Source organism: Haliotis asinina, chromosome 9, assembly GCF_037392515.1.
Source record: "Haliotis asinina isolate JCU_RB_2024 chromosome 9, JCU_Hal_asi_v2, whole genome shotgun sequence".
Classification (NCBI taxonomy): domain Eukaryota; kingdom Metazoa; phylum Mollusca; class Gastropoda; order Lepetellida; family Haliotidae; genus Haliotis; species Haliotis asinina.
The window spans coordinates 48,010,474-48,033,582 of record NC_090288.1 but is presented as its reverse complement, the minus strand read 5'-3'; the positions used below and the strand labels follow the sequence as shown (position 1 = coordinate 48,033,582).

The 23,109-nt window shown below is 39.6% G+C and overlaps 1 protein-coding gene across 1 annotated transcript in view; it reads right to left on the bottom strand.

Moving 5' to 3' along the window:
* Positions 1 to 4,812: 4,812 nt before the first annotated feature.
* LOC137297301 (uncharacterized) overlaps positions 4,813 to 23,109 on the bottom strand; it is a 31,434-nt gene continuing 13,137 nt past the window's right edge. Inside the window, exons 6-15 of the mRNA XM_067829311.1 lie at positions 20,843 to 21,029; positions 18,625 to 18,717; positions 17,317 to 17,432; positions 16,575 to 16,679; positions 15,569 to 15,726; positions 11,673 to 11,908; positions 8,547 to 8,639; positions 6,465 to 6,580; positions 6,053 to 6,157; positions 4,813 to 5,315 (exon numbers count right to left, since the gene is read on the bottom strand). Coding sequence (XP_067685412.1) covers positions 5,160 to 5,315; positions 6,053 to 6,157; positions 6,465 to 6,580; positions 8,547 to 8,639; positions 11,673 to 11,908; positions 15,569 to 15,726; positions 16,575 to 16,679; positions 17,317 to 17,432; positions 18,625 to 18,717; positions 20,843 to 21,029 — 1,365 coding nt within the window. The 3' untranslated portion in view covers positions 4,813 to 5,159. The remainder of the gene's footprint in view (positions 5,316 to 6,052; positions 6,158 to 6,464; positions 6,581 to 8,546; positions 8,640 to 11,672; positions 11,909 to 15,568; positions 15,727 to 16,574; positions 16,680 to 17,316; positions 17,433 to 18,624; positions 18,718 to 20,842; positions 21,030 to 23,109) is intronic.

The window sequence follows — 23,109 nt, the reverse complement described above, 5'->3', positions numbered from 1 at the left end:
ACTTAGTTATATACAAGTTAATGATTATAAGATTGTAAATGACGTTGTTTAAATCAGTTGCAATGCTCTGGTCACATCTGGATTGTACTCAGTATTTATTCATGCATCTCTCATATTGCACTAATGTTACAAAGTTTATCTATACAAGTACCACGGACGGGAGGCCAGATATACTGAAAGGAAAATCTTCATAAAGGGACAAATATTGTAATTGATAACGACTTCCAATGCCTACCTTCGCCAATGTATGGCTCTGTTCACACCTACCAATACAGCCACATGCGTAAACACCTACAAAATAAAAACGTTTATATTTACTTATATATGATTGGTCTACGAGTGTTACTTCTACGTCGCTTTTGGAATAGTTTAGAATAACCAAAGCACGGTACATCGGGAATAGGCCTTACATACTGTATCCCAGTGCTCGCAATACTTTAATTTACCAACTGGCCGTCTGGGCCTGCTGATGCCTGCAGGCTTTAAAACATGCAGGCCCTGAATGAAAACTGCAGGCCCATTTGGTTAAAGGCAAACCACTAAACACGAAATAGACTAGGGTTTCGCAGAGTTTCTACAAAATCAAGCGAAGCGTATGGCACACGTAGGAGTTTTCATTTGTCAGACTGGTGTTCACATTACTACACCAAAGCGCTGAAAAACCTGGTAGTAAGTTATGGTAACAAGCTGGATCATGGATGATTCCAGAACGTTAATGAAGGGACAAAAGGAGAAACATTCCAGTTAAAAATAATTGACACATAATTTACTGAAGGCCATTAAGGCCTGCCCGATACAATAACAACCTTCGTTGGGCCTCCGGGGAGGCGGTTATTTAGAAGGAGGCTATACCCATGTGGTAGATTGAAACTGTGTCTTCACAGCGATGATCGAGAGTGTTATCCACTTGGCTACCTGACCCTCTCACTATGCAAAAAGAGTACAGTATATATTTTTGCAAAGATGTAAATGAGAGGGTGTGGCATCTGTACTGGGAATGTCAGGAGACACAAACATTTGGAACAAACCTACAATTTTGGTTTAATTTCTATTGGCATCCATTGATGTTATTAAAAACATTATTTGGTTTGGTATTCAATGTGAAAACAGACTACTAAATCACATCATCGATGTTGCAAGCAGACATATTCACATATGCAGTATTAAAATATGCTTCAAAATTCAACATTTTATATATATATAAAACGCTAAGAGAAACATTGTGGAAAAGCATATATCAGCGAAAAAACGGAACCTTCTCTCCCCAGTGCCTGATACAAACTTTATTGATTTGTACCTGACACTATGTATTCAATGAATTATGCATGTTCATGAACATATTAATATGGTTATATCCGATCAATACATCATGCTGCTGTATTACTTTGAGCCGTATGTATCATGGCTTTGTATTTCTTTGATATTATAATCTTGGGAACCAATACAAGAAAATTAAAATGTATGTGGCTACATTTACACGAAACAAAATGAATTAATCATGCATGTGCTATCGAACTATTCTTGACTATTTGGGAACAGCAGTGCGCTAACTGCTAGCGCAACAACCACTGAAATAATAGCAGTTTCGAACATCAACGACTTGTCAATACCCACAAAATGTTATCGATATTGAAATACAAATCAATGTTAAAATTTCAAAATGAAATGTCTAGTCATACATACGTGTCCCCAAAACGAGAACTCGGAATCTTGGCGAGTATTTGCAGCGCTGCACAAATTTATTTATGGACTGAAACGAACTGATACAGAACATTATGCATTTTAAACATTGTGTGTGTCATACAAAAGCTACAGCAAGATTATTGTTATTATACCTTATTATACAGAATACTGGATAAAAGTAAATAATTTTGCTGCTCTGTTTCGTCATGAGTCATCTGAATGTCTGCCGGCACGACCTTCATCGCCAGCAAATGTAAATTGTATGTCGATATTCATATGTAACCTACAGTTTAGAGAGCAGTTTAGTTTAGGAACTCAGGTGACTTCTTGGGCTGTATGTGTCCAGAAAAAACCTTGTGTGTTACTCATATGCTGCTTTGCATGTCACAAATACCTGAGATCCTTTCCCAAAACACAACTTCTATCCTTCTTGGTATGTAACAAACACTATTTCTGTTGGATGTCCCTCTGGATGTCCCCCTGGATGTCCTCCCGCCTCGTTGCTCAATAAATATGTCTCTTCCTCTCTCGCTGTCTGCGTCTCAGTCCTGCATTCTGGCTCTCCCTGAGGGTAACATGACAGTGTACACGGATCCAATGTAAATAAGCGATGCGAAGTTCACAAGACGTATTCATTAGTTTCAGTATACAAATCCAGTTGCTCCCTTTCTTTTGTCTTCCAATCAAACGTTTTTGTTACCGTCACGACATGCCTTTGCTCACGCCAGCTTGCTTCCCCCGTGCAGCTGTACCCATGTCTAGCCACCCACAACTAGCCACCCTTCACGGTTGACAACAATCGCCAATCAGCAATTCATGTGAGAGACGTAGTTGCTGTATGATGCTGGCTTTTATGCCGTAACTGAGTTTCAGTGATTTATTCGTGATATAAGGTTCACCGCTAACTTTACCTTTCACGCCCACGAACTGTTCTGTTGGATAATAGAGACTGGACGCTTTCCGGTGTTTAAATTTTACGAATTTATATCCAATTTATGTCTTTTTATTACCAATTTAAATATGTCGTTTGCAAACATATCTGTATGAAACGTTATAGTTACTTTTTATTTGTATATTGTTTCCTTATAAAAGCGAATATTAATATTGTGTTTCGTCATTGCACCTTCCCAAAATTTATTGGACTTGAACTGGTATGTACCTGATCCTAAGTATGTTGTTGGTTAGAAGTGATCTTCACCAGTCATGCTTATTGTAAGCGGCGACTACCGGGATCGGGGTGTCGGGTGACGTGACTGACACATGTCATCGTAGCCCAGCTGCGTAGATCGATGCTCATGTTGTTGATCACTGGAGTATCTGGGTGGCTGTAGTAGTCACTGAATTATCTTCGGTCTGTCATTGACACTCCCTGTCGTGTTGTGTCGGGTCTATAGGTTTGAATTACCTTGCCACTTGTTACGAGAGTGTATTTTCCTGTAATTTGCATTATTATTGATTGAGTGATAGTTATTCTAGAGTCACAATGTTTAGAGTTTTGAGTGATAGTTATTGTGAGTGACGTTTCGTATCGGTAACAGTGTTTTAGCGGCATGCCTTTAAGATAGCGCTTTGGAGTTGCTTCCCTTTGGTGTGTCTTGCCTGAATGTAAACACGAGGCCGAGATTCAATACTTCGCCGGAATGTATAAGAATTAGTGAGTGTATATATAAGGCTAGTTGTTGTGATATTATATTTGTGACCCATTACTTTAGATCTGCCTCAGTTGCATTGTATTAGAAACCTCAATTGTGAATCATTGTATCTTGCTCTCTGCTCAATGCATAATATTGCAAATTTTAGACTTGTCAGTGTTATAATTTGCTGGTTCATAGGGGACTGCTCATACCTTTTGTCACGGCAAATATTTAACCTTAACACACCCCATGCTGCGATAACCCTCCTTGCAAACGGTCGATAGTGTAGTATCGTTGAGCTTCCATCAGTCTTGGTATTTATTTGTTGTCTATAGCGGCTTAAAGCAGTGCATGTGGAGAACCGTTGATGTGACCTTTTAAAGCCAACAGTCATAGGCTTCGGAGTGATGCTCAATTTCATAATGTATGTACATTTCATGTAGAGTGCGTTTTAGCGATTCACTACAAACGTGAGTGTGACTATACGTTTCATTCTACGTTTTCATTCTACAACCATTCATCCACATGTTGAGATTCAGCATTAATTGGTTTGTACCAAATATTTTCCTAAATTCAAACTGTTCCTATGTCAGGTTTCTTTTCTTAAGGTACACTTTGGGATGTGAATTGGGCGCTGAAGGTCTGTTTGCGTATTACTTTGGTTTCTTCGTGAAACACAGTTGGTATTTCATGTGTGCAATTTGCGTGTTAAAAGTGAATGGGTTTGTGCAAATGACTTGATGTAAAACATGACTGACACATGTCCGCTCCAGTACGATAATTTTAGTGGGTGGGGTGTGCACATTATTGAGAAAAGGGGGTCATTTAACAAAATTTCAGGACATTAGGTGGTGCGCACACCCCTCATTTGATCCGCCTATGGTATGCTACATGCAGTCAGTGTAATTGGTATTGTAACCAGAGGAAATGACTTTTATTCCAAAAACCTATAGCAAATGGCATTGTATCAAGTTTGGCATTATAAACTGGGTATTACATAGACAGGAAATCCGTTCCTGCAACAACACGGCATTATATCCAGGGTATTATTATAACGAGGGGCATTTTAGCCACGGTGCACTGCAAATTGTATATCTTCCTACCCGTTAATCACAGAATTATGAGGCCCAACCTCGCCTACGTGCCGCGCAGCGTTATCGAACAGATGAATACTGCATCCTGCTTTCGCATCACGAATGTGTCGTCAGAAGTCCATGCTTTTCATAAGAGACAACTGACGGAATTGGGCGTTCCGACTCTGCATTATCAATGTTATCATATTGTATGGACGTTTCATTCAGTAACTGCCAGGGAAGTGAGTTGTCATGATTGCCAGGCACTGGCCTTGCTTGTGTGTACTGTATTACGATTAATACATGCAGGTGCAGTAAAATATATGGGACATGTTATAGTTCTAATGGGTTTTCTTGTTTTGTGTGAAATCGTCTTTGTTGTCTGATGGATTTTCCGTAAAAACGTTGAGAAAGTCTAAGTCAAGCTATATATTTATTATAATAGGACAAACCTTACATGAAATTTTTATTTAACTTTTTTTAAATACTTAAATTCTTATACATCATAATTTATATCAAACTAGCAAACAATGAGTGTCTTAATTCTGCAAGGGATTGCCTCATTTGAACGTACGTCACCTATTACTAAAACCTGAAGCTTTCTGACCATGGTGGAAAAGATCTCGGTTCGCAGGTGTTGCAATCTTTCGATCTTCAGCTGTCTAACAATTCACAAAATCAGCTATGTAGCAATGTCTTTGTCCTTGGGGGAAATTAATTCATGGCTTTTGTTTCATTTTGGGCATATCTGAATGTCGTCTTGGCATGTTCAGAGTTCTGTGACCGGGCGCTCTTGCAGCCATTTGGCAATCCTCTCATTGGATTCCACTTTCTCCTTATTTGCTTTAACTAAGGGAAAGGCATCCAAATTTACACCATCGATTTTGGAAAGGGTGTCATAGGCGGCGAGATCTGCTAGCCCAAGCTGTAAATAGACACAGGAAAATGTAGGTTAACATGTGTTCAATACAAATACCGATACACAATGGTATTGTGAAAACAATGATAGCCATTCGTTCCTGGTTTGACCTTGATTTTAATGTTGTGGAACGCCATATTGGGATCAGATGTAGAGAAGATCATGGACATACCACTGACCGATATCCGTCATATCATGGACATAACTTAAGAACATCAAGTAAGACCTTGGTCACATCTTGAACACACCATTGACATACCTTAAGAACATCAAGTTAGACCTTGGTCACATCTTGAACACACCATTGACATACCTTAAGAACATCAAGTTAGACCTTGGTCACATCTTGAACACACCATTGACCGACCTTGGAGCAGATACCAGTACACAATGGAATGATGAAAATATTGATAGCAATCGTTCATGTTTTGAGATTGATCGTACTGTTGTGGAACGCCATATTAGGATGAAACCAAGATATGATAATGGACATACTGATCAATGATGGTTATATTATCTACATACTCTAAGAACATCAATTTAGGCCTTGGTCATGTCATGAACAAACCATTGACCGACCTTGGTAATTTCAAAACTCAATGGACGCTACGAAATATCGGTGTTTGTATTACACAGTCTGATCGAGTTCCGATTACGAGCAAACCACTCACAGCTGTGATGATGGATGTGCCTGTAATACTGTGTAAATGTGGGTTCGACTTAACAATAGACCCCAAGCTTACCTTGTCCCCGACATAAAATCCTGTATTGTTGTTCTTTAATATCTTTTCAAAGAAACCGACGAATTTTGGAAAGGTTGTCTCATTGTTTTCCTTTGTGAAGGCAGCCTGTGAATAAAGAACAATATGCTCCAGATTGTTCGAACATTATTTGTGCATCAAATACTCATTGGCATTTTCTGTGCATTACACAAGACTCTTGGCCTCTTTGGAGAAAACTGTCACTAGGGCACAATTATTAAATCGTTTTTAAATAGCAATTTCATTTAAGGAATACACAGATTGACCATTCCTTGAAGGCGAGGTTCGCTCAGACAGAGTTGCTAGCTGCTACTACTTTACGATCAGTGAAATTATGACAGTGAGAATATTGCTGGATTGGCGCTTGTTATTTGGGAATGGCGATGGCACTCACTTTCTTTTCTTCATCCTGCTCCAAATACTGTTTGATGAGGGCACTGAAGATGTCCTGGACGATGCCGATCACTTGGTCGACCTCCATCTGTTCAATGCTGGTCTTCCCGTGGAATCCTTTGAATTACAACATGACGTTTGACACCTCAGTTCAGAACGTCTCAGATATATGACCAGTGTCCATAAAGAATCATTTGACACCGGTAACAATTACACAAAATAAGCCCAGTCAGAATGCTAATCCTAGGATGGGGCAATGTGCCGGGACTCACTATTCAGTTGAATGAACAATACCATTGGTGTAAATATAATAGCCGGTCAAACTTAAAGTTTAACATACTTGTTATGTAATGCAGAGGACATTTACCAGACAATGAGGTGGTTTAATTGTATGTCTTAAAAGACTTTTGCTTTTTGTTTATCGCAGTTCTTAGCAACATTTTGTCTATCGGGCATACCGGGAGGCTCCGTCTTGATATCAATGTTATACTGTTATGTGAAAGCCCCACACACTGACTCCACATCGAATGGCGGTCTCTGAAGACCGGGCGCTGAAGACTAAATATTCTGATTCTGATTCGTTTATTATCGTTGTCTGTTTGTTATCGTTGTCTGTACAGATAACTGGCACATTGGCATCGCTATTGCTATTGTTGGCATGGTGACAGCTGACTATGGAAAAAGGTAAAGATAGAGGAGGAAGTAGAATCACTGTTTACTGATTAATTCCTCTCTGAATAAACAAGTCTTAAATAAACATTTCCCTACATTACACAACACTTTAACATTATGTATACTAAGTGGTTGAATAAGTTTAAATGCTAATAGATATTTATAGTGATACGGCTATACATACTTATCATGTCCATAGTTATGATACGATGAACATTTTAATATGACGTGTAATTCATTTTCAATATCATCTGTTCACATTTGACATTTTCGATTTACAAGATTTATATTTTCATACCTACCAGTTTCTATTACTAACTTATGGGAACTAAGTGTGAATTTAGATAGGCACTTCCTGTAATGATACTGAATAGATTTACATAAATAATATTGAAGCGTATACTGGTTAATAGTATATTTATATATAGCATATTTGGATGAGTTGGACAGCTGACTAAAGATTAACTGAATAGCCTGATCATTTAATCTGTGCTTTATGAGAGTTAGATAATCTAGTGGTAATTCCTACCTTAACCATATTTCACTTAATCCAGTATTTGACAAAATACACTTCACCTGATACGCTCAATTGTTTACACCACGACTCTCCTCTTCCACAAGAACTCTTCAGAAGCCCGTAAAGGACTATTTTTAGACACAGGAAACTTACACCAATATTTAGTTATGCTATACTGCCTTATAAAAACCAAAAGAATGCTTCTCATCTTGTGTTTTCCCAGGATAACCGCATTTGAGGTTTTTGTTTTGGAGGGACAGGTTTTACTTTTCGCTAGAAAGACCTCTTCCCAGGTTTTACTTTTCGTTAGTAAGAACGCTTCCCAAATTTTACTTTTCCTAACTTTTTATGAACATCAACATTCAAATGATTCATGATGTTTGAAATCAACTGAAAAATATCGTTCAAGATTAAATTCACGATGCAAATGTTTTCCGAAGCGGGATTGGAATCGCAAATCTCTCATCCGTAGGCAGACGCTCTACCGACGAAAATTGTTGGGTTAAATTAGCTACTTATAGTTACTATCATTAAATTGATTTTACGTACGCTTCAGTTATTGTTACGTAGCTTCATTAAATGCCCATCTACATTGTAATTAAACATCATCCTCGGTTTTGGTAGACAATGCAAAACCATCGGGGTTAAATGACCATACTTAAATACGAACGGATAACGACATACAGAGGGGATGCTAGAGACTAATGGTATACATAATCGGCGCTTAAGACGAAGGGAAAAATGAAAGGTCGCCATACATATCATACATACTGGGGGAAAAATTAAGGGATCACATGAAAATCAAGTGTTCCATTATTTTTTCCAGGTTCCTTCACAAGCTTTGTATCGCATTATTTGTCCCATTAATGTCGCATACTGTCAAAGGTAACTCACCAAACTCCCTCGCTAGGAAACCCGCGATGGCCATACTCTGGGCGTACTGTTTACCATCCACCTCAAGCACTGGGATCTGTCCGAATAGAAGATCTGAAAAGAAACGAACCGCGAGTAATCTTTAAATATCTGTTTACTCGTGCATTAGCTAGGGATTCAAATGACAGCACTCTTAAAGTCATCGAAGAGAAGAACGTTTCCGGTTTCATTTGGTAAAAAAATACCACATATTAAAATTTTGATGGTAAGATACTTTTAGTTTTGTGACATTTTCAAACGAATCATCCAGAAGGACAATACCGAATCACTACTTAAACTCTCACTACTTGAGCATTAGGTATTAAACGATAGCATTATGAAAGTCACCAAAGTAGAAAATGGTAACACGATCTTAAGTTTCATCGATCGGTTTCATTGTTCTTCTAAACAAGACCACTATATGAGAACCTGGGGAAATCTAAACTTGCTTCCTTTAGAGCTTTAGCGTTGCATGGAGGGCCTGGTTTTGAGAAATTAGACAGACTACCTTGAAGCTAATGTAACTACTTGCCTTGTATCGTTAAGCGATTTACATCGAATGACAAATATCGATTCATTGGGCTCTTTTTTGGAACTTACAAACATAATAGTTATGATGTAAAATAGTACAGTAAATAACAAATCCTTTTCAAAGGTTAATTATAAATCTGCGACATTGTTAACATTGCTTGTTGGGACCGGAATGTCGTGCCGGAATACGGAATGGACAGTTGCTGGATAAGACAACGTCTGATGATCATAATATCGTTGTAAAATGGCGGGACCCAAATTTTATGCAGATTTTGACCTTGTGCCGGATAAGACAGTTGCTGGGTTGGCAGGTTTCCCTGTAAAGTGATCCTCATTCATTCGGGCGATACCGCACCCAGTGACTTTCGCCGGATGGAAACAATTGCTGAATATAAATGTATTTGTACAATACGTATTGTGCATAGCGACGTCATAATGATATAAATATTCGTTATGGAGAGTGTCCGGACTAAAAACGGTTTGCCAGTATTGTATCACAGGGGGATGGGTATGGCAGGTCAAGTTTCTTATTCGCCGATGTATTCGTCCTGTTATCAGTGACTCATTGATCCAAGTACGTGCAACTAGTCACAGGTACAACATGCAAAGGTACTGTTATCAGACGCAAAAACATGTTAGCTCTCGCCTTGAGCTGGGGTACCGGCGACCACAAAGTCAGCATGTCAGAGTAGTAATAATGACATGGATTCTTGTGTGGAGTTCCACAGTTCATAATTACCCGGGATAACCCAAGCTAGACGGTTATAGTAAAATAAATCCCCCAAAATATCTCAGGAGTCAAGCTGCCAAACACTGTCACCTGTCCAATCCCCGCGCCCAGAGTTTAACTTCAACTGGTTTGTGGCCGGTGCTCTCTTTATACGACCACACAGCGCTACAAGATTGCTGTGATCATTGGTTCGAATAGTATTACCAAATTTTGCCATGACTTTGATTATACTTAGTCTTGATTTCTCAGAGCATTTGTGCTCATAGGTTTCAGCCTGGTAGTAAGATCACTTTGTGCGTTCTACCATCTATGCAAGGTCACTTTGTGCTTTCTGCCGTCATTGTAACATCACTTTGTGCCTTCTACTGCCTTTGTAACATCACTTTGTGCGTTCTACTATCTATGTAAGGTCACTTTGTGCTTTCTGCCGTCATTGTAACATCACTTTGTGCCTTCTACCATCTACGCAAGGTCACTTTGTGCTTTCTGCCGTCATTGTAACATCACTTTGTGCCTTCTACCATCTATGCAAGGTCACTTTGTGCTTTCTGTCGTCATTGTAACATCACTTTGTGCCTTCTACTGCCTTTGTAACATCACTTTGTGCGTTCTACCATCTATGCAAGGTCACTTTGTGCCTTCTACTGCCTTTGTAACATCACTTTGTGCGTTCTACCATCTATGCAAGGTCACTTTGTGCCTTCTACTGCCTTTGTAACATCACTTTGTGCGTTCTACCATCTATGCAAGGTCACTTTGTGCCTTCTACTGCCTTTGTAACATCACTTTGTGCGTTCTACCATCTATGCAAGGTCACTTTGTGCCTTCTACCGTCGCTGTAACATCTGTTTGTGCGTTCTACAACCGTACCATCATAGGAAAAAGAAATAGTGTACTATTTTCGAAATTAGTTCAAATATTTTCCACACAAACAAATCATTTTGGACTGTTAGTTGTCGTACGAAAACTGTCTAGTCTCGGAATACATCATAGAAACAAAGTTCTAGCAATGTGGTACGGGTTGTGTGTTTAAGTCATATATAATGCCACTTTGAATATCTTTTCAGTTGCAACGCCATGCTGTAAGAAATCCAACAATGACGAAGGCGAGACGGACCTCAGCATTAGTAATGTGTGCCTGTATTCGGACTTCATGACAAATGATAGAGAGAGATGATACTCGGTCATATGAATACTTCTGACCGGCCTTAATAACTAGTAGGCCTCATGTAAAGTTTTCTCAGTTGTAACAGCTACCTCTCCTACAACACTCGCACAACCTGTCCGATCCCCATCTTCACGCATCCCCAAACACACACACGCTCGCCTACGCGCGCGCGCACACACACACACACACACACGCACACACAAATATACGCACGCGCTCACACATCCCATCCACAAGGAATTGTAATGCATGCATACATTGTCATTGCCGACTTTTAGAATTTGATGGCGTTCACGCACATCCCTTACAGGTTGTTCAGCTTGACCTGGTCAAGTGAATACGAATGCATTGCATGACCGTGTCACAACTAGTAGGTTCTAGATCTATTATTGTGAAAGGGAGCGCCTTTGTCAGGGTGATTGTCAACATGCCCGTACAGCCGAGATAAGGTCGCTGTTTCACATCTCAGTGTCGGGAAATCGTTAACAATGTCCTTTCTTTAAGCAGTTAGCTACATAGTTATGGCTTAATGTTTCCTATTCGGGCTTTTAGTTAGTAAACCAAACTAGATAGCTTATAACTGTAAACGCAATTCAGTTAAAATATGACATGATTGTTGTTTTAGAAGAGTTGTTTTTCGGGACAACTGACGCGCCTTGTGTTCATATACTACACTCACTCTGTTTTTCGGCCTGGAGGGTCTCCCTTGTCCATCTGACGTCTTCATATTTCTGTCCAGCCAAGGCGAACAACAGGCGGCTGAGTTCAGCCCGCCCTTTGTGCTGTGAGTAGATCAGCTTGTAAGAAGGCATATTGCTGGCTGCCTGTGCAGTGAGTACTCCCGCAATGTGTGTAGCTAGGGGTGTGCGATAACGTATTCCAAAGTGTGTGACTCGGATGACACAATGTCCTTGACTATGCAATAATGCGATACATGAGTAAGCATTTTTCTTCTGAAAAAATGCTCTATCTATGACGCTCTTCTCTCTCTATCTCTCTCTATTCCTCCTCTCTGTCTCACCTATCTTTTTGTGTCTCTCACTCGCTTTTCTTCTTTCTCCGTCTATCCCTCCCACCTCTCTCACTCCGTCTCTCCCCTTTTCCCCCTATGTGTCTATCAAACTCGGTCTCTCCCCTTTCTCCTTGTCTATGTATCTCTCACACTCTGTCTTCTCTCTCTGTGACAGATGATATACACGTGTACATTACAAATACACTCTCATCTCATCCTCTCCGCTCTCTATTACACACTCTCTCTGATGAACGGTTGATCTTCAAGGCTCTCCTCTGTTCGTACACTAATTTGCTGCTCATCCTTTATTTGCACCTTCTGGTAATGAGTCTGGATCACGAGGACAGAGTATAATCCATATGTTGGTGTAAGTACGCCTCAAACCACGAAAGTAAAAGGTTTGACTATTTACGTAAGAGTTCAACAGAAAGAGATTAGGCTAGATGAAGTGAGGTAACACTTCACTACGGTTTGTTTTATTGTCCAATGCGTGTGCAGTTGATTCCACATGGTAACGAAATGAAACCATGGTAACGAAGGGTGCAACAGTATCAATGCTTATCGTCTTACCGACCAAGACGCCTGCAGTTATTACACATGAAACCATGGTAACGTGGGGTGTAGTAACAGTAGCAATACTTATCGTCTTACCAGCCAAGATGACTGCAGGTATAACATATGAAACCATGGTAACGTGAGGTGTAGTAACAGTAGCAATACTTATCGTCTTACCAGCCAAGATAACTGCAGGTATAACATATGAAACCATGGTAACGTGGGGTGTAGTAACAGTAGCAATACTTATCGTCTTACCAGCCAAGATAACTGCAGGTATAACATATGAAACCATGGTAACGTGAGGTGTAGTAACAGTAGCAATACATATCGTCTTACCAGCCAAGATAACTGCAGGTATAACATATGAAACCATGGTAACGTGAGGTGTAGTAACAGTAGCAATACTTATCGTCTTACCAGCCAAGATGACTGCAGGTATAACATATGAAACCATGGTAACGTGGGGTGTAGTAACAGTAGCAATACTTATCGTCTTACCAGCCAAGATAACTGCAGGTATAACATATGAAACCATGGTAACGTGAGGTGTAGTAACAGTAGCAATACTTATCGTCTTACCAGCCAAGATAACTGCAGGTATAACATATGAAACCATGGTAACGTGAGGTGTAGTAACAGTATCAATACTTATCGTCTTACCAGCCAAGATAACTGCAGGTATAACATATGAAACCATGGTAACGTGGGGTGTAGTAACAGTAGCAATACTTATCGTCTTACCAGCCAAGATAACTGCAGGTATAACATATGAAACCATGGTAACGTGGGGTGTAGTAACAGTAGCAATACTTATCGTCTTACCAGCCAAGATGACTGCAGGTATAACATATGAAACCATGGTAACGTGGGGTGTAGTAACAGTAGCAATACTTATCGTCTTACCAGCCAAGATAACTGCAGGTATAACATATGAAACCATGGTAACGTGAGGTGTAGTAACAGTAGCAATACTTATCGTCTTACCAGCCAAGATAACTGCAGGTATAACATATGAAACCATGGTAACGTGAGGTGTAGTAACAGTATCAATACTTATCGTCTTACCAGCCAAGATAACTGCAGGTATAACATATGAAACCATGGTAACGTGGGGTGTAGTAACAGTAGCAATACTTATCGTCTTACCAGCCAAGATAACTGCAGGTATAACATATGAAACCATGGTAACGTGAGGTGTAGTAACAGTAGCAATACTTATCGTCTTACCAGCCAAGATAACTGCAGGTATAACATATGAAACCATGGTAACGTGAGGTGTAGTAACAGTATCAATACTTATCGTCTTACCAGCCAAGATAACTGCAGGTATAACATATGAAACCATGGTAACGTGAGGTGTAGTAACAGTAGCAATACTTATCGTCTTACCAGCCAAGATGACTGCAGGTATAACATATGAAACCATGGTAACGTGAGGTGTAGTAACAGTAGCAATACTTATCGTCTTACCAGCCAAGATGACTGCAGGTATAACATATGAAACCATGGTAACGTGAGGTGTAGTAACAGTAGCAATACATATCGTCTTACCAGCCAAGATGACTGCAGGTATAACATATGAAACCATGGTAACGTGAGGTGTAGTAACAGTAGCAATACTTATCGTCTTACCAGCCAAGATGACTGCAGGTATAACATATGAAACCATGGTAACGTGGGGTGTAGTAACAGTAGCAATACTTATCGTCTTACCAGCCAAGATAACTGCAGGTATAACATATGAAACCATGGTAACGTGAGGTGTAGTAACAGTAGCAATACTTATCGTCTTACCAGCCAAGATGACTGCAGGTATAACATATGAAACCATGGTAACGTGAGGTGTAGTAACAGTAGCAATACTTATCGTCTTACCAGCCAAGATGACTGCAGGTATAACATATGAAACCATGGTAACGTGAGGTGTAGTAACAGTAGCAATACATATCGTCTTACCAGCCAAGATGACTGCAGGTATAACATATGAAACCATGGTAACGTGAGGTGTAGTAACAGTAGCAATACTTATCGTCTTACCAGCCAAGATGACTGCAGGTATAACATATGAAACCATGGTAACGTGGGGTGTAGTAACAGTAGCAATACTTAACGTCTTACCAGCCAAGATGACTGCAGGTATAACATATGAAACCATGGTAACGTGAGGTGTAGTAACAGTAGCAATACTTATCGTCTTACCAGCCAAGATGACTGCAGGTATAACATATGAAACCATGGTAACGTGAGGTGTAGTAACAGTAGCAATACTTATCGTCTTACCGCCCCAAACGACTGCAGTTATAGCACATGAAACCATAGTAACGTGAGGTGTAGTAACAGTAGCAATACGTATCAACAAGGTACACTTAGTCTATACGTTAAAGTATTTTTATTTTCGTTTAACTTAGGAAACATGAGTTGTGAGTACAGTTCAGTTTTCGCCACAAATCTTAGTCTATACGTTAAAGTATTTTTATTTTCGTTTAACTTAGGAAACATGAGTTGTGAGTACAGTTCAGTTTTCGCCACAAATCTTAGTCTATACGTTAAAGTATTTTTATTTTCGTTTAACTTAGGAAACATGAGTTGTGAGTACAGTTCAGTTTTCGCCACAAATCTTACATACTTAGCGACATATACTACACAAATAAAACACACATTAAATTGCTGCCGCACACTTTCAGGCGCCACAGAGAGTTGTAGCATCAAAAACAGAAAGAAAGATATTTTTTAGCTTTACCCTTCTGTCACTTGGAAACGGTAAAGGTTTGGCTGTCCAACACCCTGAGTCAAGAAGATGTTATAATAGTAACGTAGGAGACAGTTAGTAACGTTGCAAGTCGCCCTCAACAATATCTCGGCAATGTCACAGTCGAGGACAAGCGAAATTGGTGTCAGATATTGTACCCATTCGGGAATCGAACCTGGGTTTTCGATGACAGGCGACCGCCTACACTACTGGGCTACCCCACCACTTCCATAGGCGATATGAATTGACCTGTAACTAGTAGGCCGTTTTGGGACGTTTGTCCAACCATTGTGCTATTTTCTCGCTTGTGCGGACCTTCTTGCCGTTTTCCTTGACCAATGGAAAAGAGTCTACTACACTGGCGTCAATCTTTCCGTCCAGGGTGTCAAACACAGCAATGTCGGCTAGGGTTATCTGGAACAGTTGTAAACGAATGAGTGAGTTTACTTTCACGCCGTACTCGGCAATATTCCACCTATATAGCGGCGGTCTGTAAATAATCGAGTCTGGACCGGACAACTGAGTGATCAGCAATGTGTCAATCAAGTCAGCGAGCCGGACCAACCGATATCTTGGTGCATGGGTTATTGAAGGCCAACATTCTAACCTGGACCTTCACGGATCCAGTTGTAAACGAACCTTTAACACTGGGGACAAAACACTCTTTTTGCTGCTCATATCGTTGCACCATTTGAGCTGTACATTGTACAATCACGTCAAGCTATAGCTGCCTACGTCATATGAAACATACGCCATCATAAGGTCATATTAAAGAGAGTTTTTCACTGTATTGTTGTTTTTTTTTAATGTTACCTGTTTTATTCCACGTATAACAAGACTTTTATGTCTGTTACTTTAACAAGCTGTCATATCAGTTTCCAAATGTCATATTAATTACTATCAAGCACTTATGTGTAGAACTCAGTTGCCAAGTTAGCCTTCGTTTTGCAGCTCGAACCTTGTATAGCACGAAGTCTTTACGCCGGACCCTTATCTTCGACAGAACATTTTTTTACTGTACTGGATCTTTTTCTAGTTCATATGTGTTTTAAGGAGAGACTGCCAAATATATGTCAACTAAATGAAGATCAAAAACTAGTCCAAACATCGTTGTATGGAACGGGTGGTTCGAAGCCAAAAGTCATCTCTGTGCAGTCTGCATTTTCCGGTTGTTTCGAACTTCGGGATATTTCGAAGAATTTGTGCAGTTCACTTTAACTTTGACACAACAGTTTTTGACTGCAGCTAATGCGTGTACTTACCCTATCCCCTACAAAGAATCCAGTACCATTTTTCTTCAAAATTGACTCAAAAAAGCCCAGGAATTTTGGATAATGGACTGTGTTGTTTTCCTTCAGTATCTCCGCCTGAAACAACATAATTCGTGATGACACATCTTCCAATGGCAATTATGATAAAAAGGGTGGTTTTAGTAAAAGCTGAGTTTACATATTTCCCTACATACACTCTTCGCATACGTTGTACTTGACCTAAAGCAAACAAAATCAAAACAAAAGGAAACATAAAAACAAAACAACATAGCACTCGTATGTCGTACAGAAATTATCCATCGAGACAGTATGAAGCGGGTGTAAAAGGGAAATATCAATGACAAGAACATGATTAGGTCATTGAACATGTGTTTGCGAAAGGGTTATAAGAATATCCGGAACATGCCAAAATGACCGACCACAAAAATTGTTAATTGAGACTTGTACAATGGATTTACTGCATAATTCTGGATAACTTGGGAAAACATACTTGGGCAACAGAAATTTATTATTTCCTCACGGTTTCAGTTTGATATGGTAGTGCAAGACAATAGGAGATGTGAACACTAATGAATTTCGTGTTAGATCAATAGATATGTGTAATTAAGAATGGAAAGATTCAAGTGGATAGAAGTGTGAAACCCATTTCTAGTGTCTCATGGGGCAATGTTGCTGAAATGTTGCTAAACTGACGTGAAATCACACTGGCTCAGTATTGATCCTAAGGGCACACCTGTCTGGCTTTATCCTTCTCCATGAAGTGTTTCAGCATGTGAGTGTAAATGTCCTGAATGATCCCCATCACTTGGTCCACCTTCAGCTGTTCAAGGTTATCTTTTCCATGAAGACCTGCAACCAAAAATAATCGCAAAAGTAAACGAATGAATGATAATTGATGTGTATAGCGCTTTGTTTCCTCATTAATTGCGACTGCTCAACGGCGCTTGTTGGAGCGAGCGGGAAAGGGATAGGTCTTCAGATGGTATGAAAATGGAGTATTTTCTTCTTATTTCCGGTGGTAAAGCATTCCAAATTTATGGAGCTGCAAAACGTAGAACTACTTGGCCTATCTTTGATTTCGATTTATGAACTGATTTAGATTTATGTCAAGTTCATTTATGCCGATAAGTGAGTATGATTGCCGATGTTTGGGAGAAAATGCCTGCTTACTCTCGAGGAAATGATATGTAGATGATCCGATAAGGTTTTACACCCGCGGAATGCTGCTACCGATGGAATCGTTCGTGTTCGGTGTCTTGGATAATCCCATATTTTCGCGTGGAATTGCGGAGACGGCTGTTTTCGGTGAGTCTTGAAATAACTTTTGAAATAATGATCCGATTGTGACCGATAATAGCTCATTTTCTAGAATTCATCTAGCTTTCGACTCGTAGGCCTCGCGGGACCTTAAAAATATTTTACGTTGTAAAATCTAACCTTGGTTGAGGAGGGGATGGTTTCATCGTTACATGGCTTTCTTTTCATGTTGTACTAGTGTAGGGTCTATACACCTATATGTCTCTCTAACACTGTTTCTTAGCGATACACACCCCTGTGTCAGGAACGGGGTTTAACAACAAACAAACAAATCATACCACAAGTCTGTGCTAAGTAGCAGAGCAGTCTATACTCGCACACGATCGAAGCTGGTGTGCCTCGACGTTTATCTACTTAATAACGAAAGAAAGGCAAGGTAACAATATTTTCCATTTTAAACATCTTTGTCACGAATCATCGGGAATTGAACAACCAATTTTCACAAAACAATGAAATATCGACTTGACCACAAGGAAGGTCACGGGATAAGCTGAAGTGGACATTGGATATAGTATGATGATAATATTTCCCAATGTTGAGAAATGAAAATACATGTTTGTTTAAGTGATACCGGTCATATAACGTGAATGTAGGTCCTTAATGGTTCGTTCTATATGCTGCTGGTGTTGCTGATGTTGGCTGGCCTGACCAGAAGACGACATGTGGTGATAAAATAATTAATAACTGTGTACATAGTATTAAATACTGTGCAAATGGTACATACCAAACTCGCGGGCCAAATAGGCGATGATTCCGAAACTCTGGGCATACTGTTGTCCATCGACTTCCAACACTGGAAGTTGACCAAAGGGCGTGTCTGAAACGTGAATATTCATTAGAAGAGGAGGCAGGTTGGTTGAATGTATAGCGTGTGCAATGAGTAAAGATATTGTTTCGCAATATATCACTTGCTTTTTACAGTACTTTATAGGCAGGTCTTTGGAACCAACCAAACAATTATGATATTTTTAGTATGTCTCTGAATGTGTGTTGTGGGTTAGCATATGTACTACACTGCAAATCTGAGAGTTAGACTGTGCGTCTGCTAATTAAATGCACATTGATTAATGAAAACTTATAAGCTGACTCTCATTGAGATTCCATGTTTCTCAACTAAGGTGGTCAGAGGATTTGGCTCGTCCACTTCTCTCAACCATGTCATCCATCTGCGGAGAGCGATTTAGCAATATTCCAGCAATATCAACGCGGGGGACATTAGAAATGGGTTTCACACATTGGCGGTTGGGTAGCTTATCGGTTAAAGCTTTCGCTCGTCACGCCGAGGACCCGAGTTCGATTCTCCATATGGGTACAATGTGTAAAACCGACTTCTGGTTTGTCCAGATGTTGCTGGTATTTTGCTAAAAGCGGCGTAAAACCATACTCACTTACTCATTCTAATGCTGTTTCATATGGCTTCAATTTGTATCTGTTCATTGTTGTCACAAGAATCACATATGTAACATCTGTCACAACAGCAATCGATATACATATTAATATTATCAATACACACGTTACAATGAGCGAGGCGAACAGCATTTGTCCATTATTCAGTGCTCCTCTGATCATATAAACTAGGCCAGGTAATGCAGTTTGTAAGATGAAGCGTAAAGATCAGGGTTGGGGTTGGTCTCCAGTGACCTATGCTTGTAGTAAGAGGCACCTAACGGGTTCGGGTGCTCATCGTATCCCAACAGTGTAGATCGATAAACAACACTGGATCGATAAACAACACTGGATTGTTAAACCTAGATGTTCTTATATAGCAATATTGATGAGTTTGTGAAACAGGAAACAGGTAACAAACATGTAGTAAGTGACTTTTTTCGTGTAAGATCCAAAAGTTGCAAAACTTTATATTTAGACAGTACTGAAGGCTTGCCCTGTCTTTTACTAACAATCATGTGAAATCCCGGTCTGTTTTGTTAACAGTAGCTACTATATATACGCCTCTGGCATGCTGATGATTTGGTTCGTAATCACTGTCTTCTTCTACTGTTTTACATACCTACTATTCCTACTTACAAGCACGCAAGTAAACTGACTGTGCTGGTGATTCAATCGTGTACAAAGACTGTGAAATTTCTGTTAATTATGAAAAGGAAACTAATTTAAATCTAACCAGGTTGAAATGACAGAAAGATGTTTTCAAATTTTAGATGACAGATATATATTTTATGTTAACTCACACATAAATGTCGCTGTCTTATTGACTGAGCGCTCTGAGCGCTGTGAGGTACATTGCAATACACCCCGCTACCAATAGCAACTCATTCGGTATTTCGTGGTGGTTACCTTTTTATCACGAATAACATTAAATGACGTATGATGCACGGAAATTACTGATGTTTTGCGAAAGGAAATCGATGGAAGTGTCGTCTGCAGAATTTAACGATGACTATGAAAACATTTGACTCTCTTTCCAATAAATAAATTTTGACAAAACGTTCAAGTGTAGTCCCTGTGAATATTAAGAGGGACAATTACATTGCGGCGACCTTACTAAGAATCGTTTGATTCACACAAGTTGGCTGAAGTGTTCTATCTTATACCCATGCTTCAAACAGTTAAAAAGTAACGTTGAGATATTGGGTAAGGCAAATGCATTTTCACTGGTCCCTCTGACTCGGGGAACATAAACAAACCTGGAGGGTACCTCAGCATACGTTAGATAAAGAGACGAAGACACTGGCAAAATGAAAACAAACATCAACAAGATACCTCAAACAGAAATTATATATACCATGACTTATTCACCGTACGTTAGATGATGTGCGAGTTAGTATAAAATGCCGTCTACATAAAGATCAGCAATCTACCTTAAAACGAAACTCATATTCACGCGTTATAATCTATACACAGTCTCAGGACAAATGGCAACCTTAGACCTATTAGACCACAACATGCTAAACCGTTCATTCATTCAACCGGTTTTAACTCACTGTTTTTCTCCGCAAGCCATTCATCTTGACTGTAGCGGACATCTTCGTACTTCTGGCCGGCCATAGCGAAGAGGAGACGACATACCTCTGCGCGACCTTTCGAGTCGAAGTATTTGAGCTTGTAGGTAGGCATAATGTAGGAAGGACGTCTGTTGTTTGCTCGTCGCTTCTGATGACTTGGTGTTAGAGTTCAGATGAACTGGCGTCTCCCTTTATAAGGCTGGGTCGTGTGCGCTGGACCGAGTCATGATCACGTGGGTCACATGACTTGTGAATTAACAATGATTTGCGATTCTCAGTCAGTTGTATCCTGTATTCGCCAATGAGAATCCATGAACCCTTTACCATCTGCCATGCATGTTCCGTCGCAGTGATTTTATTATCACTTCAGGATCATTGGCACTTGCTAAGTTGGATATCAAGTGATTTTCTCCATCCGTCCGTCAGTATTTATGTATGTAAACAAAGGTATATTATCCACTTTTATATATTACTGTAAGACTAAACAATTAGTGTCTTATGCACTAAACGGCCGGATGCTGTTTGTAATGAATTATAATATGTCCATATATTTTATACCAAATCATGTGACATGTTACTCCCTCCCTTTACCCTGTTTTAGAAGAGTGAGTTTAGTTTTACGCCGCAGCGACATTCCATCTTTGTTGGGGCGGTCTGTAAACAATCGAGTCTGGACCAGACAATGCAGTGACCAACGGCATGAGCATCGATCTGCTCAAATGAGAACTGATGATATGTGACCAACCTGACCACCCGATCCCGTCGCCTCTTACAACAAGCATGGGTTGCTGAAGATCAATTCTATATACATCGACATAAAGCGATTAGTGTTCCCCCTAGGGTTCAGAAAGGGCAGGGTAAATTCATGGAAAAGGGCACTTCATAACCTCAAAGGGCATGTTGGTGAGGATTATTGAAAAAAAATGTATAAGAAGTCAAATTGTCTTATAATTTCAATTCTAAAGTTCGTTTTTACTCTTCTCAGTTTGTATTTTAAGATTAGAATTTGAAAAAAGCATTTCAAATCTGGAAAATACACACTAGTCATAGTAAACAAAATAAAGTAAATCTCTATACATCGACATCAAACGATACAACGAGTGCACCTACGAGCTCGCATTTCTTTTTATTAATATACGCGTTTCTTCACAAACAAGTAATATCCGGTCACGGGATATGCAGAGCAGTCTGTGGCAGAGATGTTATGCAAAGTCAACACTGGGCAATAGCGTGACTCAGATTATCAATCAAACGTCTTAGCCTTCACTGAGGACAGATGAACCTGACAGATGTGATAGAGTCATTTTGTGTAAGGATTTGGTGTTCAAGTAATTGAAAGGGTCGACAAATTTCAATATTAACTTAGAGCTGGACTTTTGGACAAAATGACTCATGCTGAATGTGTGAAGAGATATTTCAAAGTATGTAGTGACACTTGGTGTGGAACTGGAGTTTGTATGTTCGGGTTCCTGCATTCGGAAAAAGAACTTGGTTACTCTAGCCAAACGGTTGGTTTATATTGTGACTTTTAGTCCATTTTGTGCATTTACATATGGATAGGTACTGGCTGTTTTAGGTCTGGTTCCTTTATAAGACCATGACCTTACCATGGAAGTCTATAGGAAATCATTGCGGTTTTTTTTTTTGTTTTGTTGGGTTTTTTTGGGGTTTTTTTTCATGTTTTGTTATGTTTTTTTTATTTTGATAAAGCACGACACGTTCAGAACATGTCAAGGGACGTAATTCTGTACGAAGGGATTCCTAATTTCTGTGCATAGCTTTGATAGGCACCACTGATAGTCTACATAATTATGTATTAAGGGGTCTTCATGCCGAAGTTGACATCTATAAATGCCCCCCTGTTTGGCCAGTCAAATTAAACATTTTGGGGGGCCAGGGTCGATATATATAAAGTCCGCTAAAACCCACTACAGACATATCCACAGTGCACGTGCAAACAATCATACCCTATCATAATGTTTTTCTAAGAAAATCATGTTTTTAAACCAGAAATGCTCACAAAAACCTTTGTTTCTGAATATAAACTCATCCAATTGGACAGATATAATTGATTATAGTGCACGTATATAATAATACTTTAAAAAGTAGAGAATAATTATTTGCCTCACGTGCACATCCCGTTTGGTTCGAAAAATAGATTTCTAAGAAATTGTGACCCTGGATGTATAGTTTGGCCTGAAACGTATTGATATGACTAAATTATGTGTATCACTGAATGATGCCAT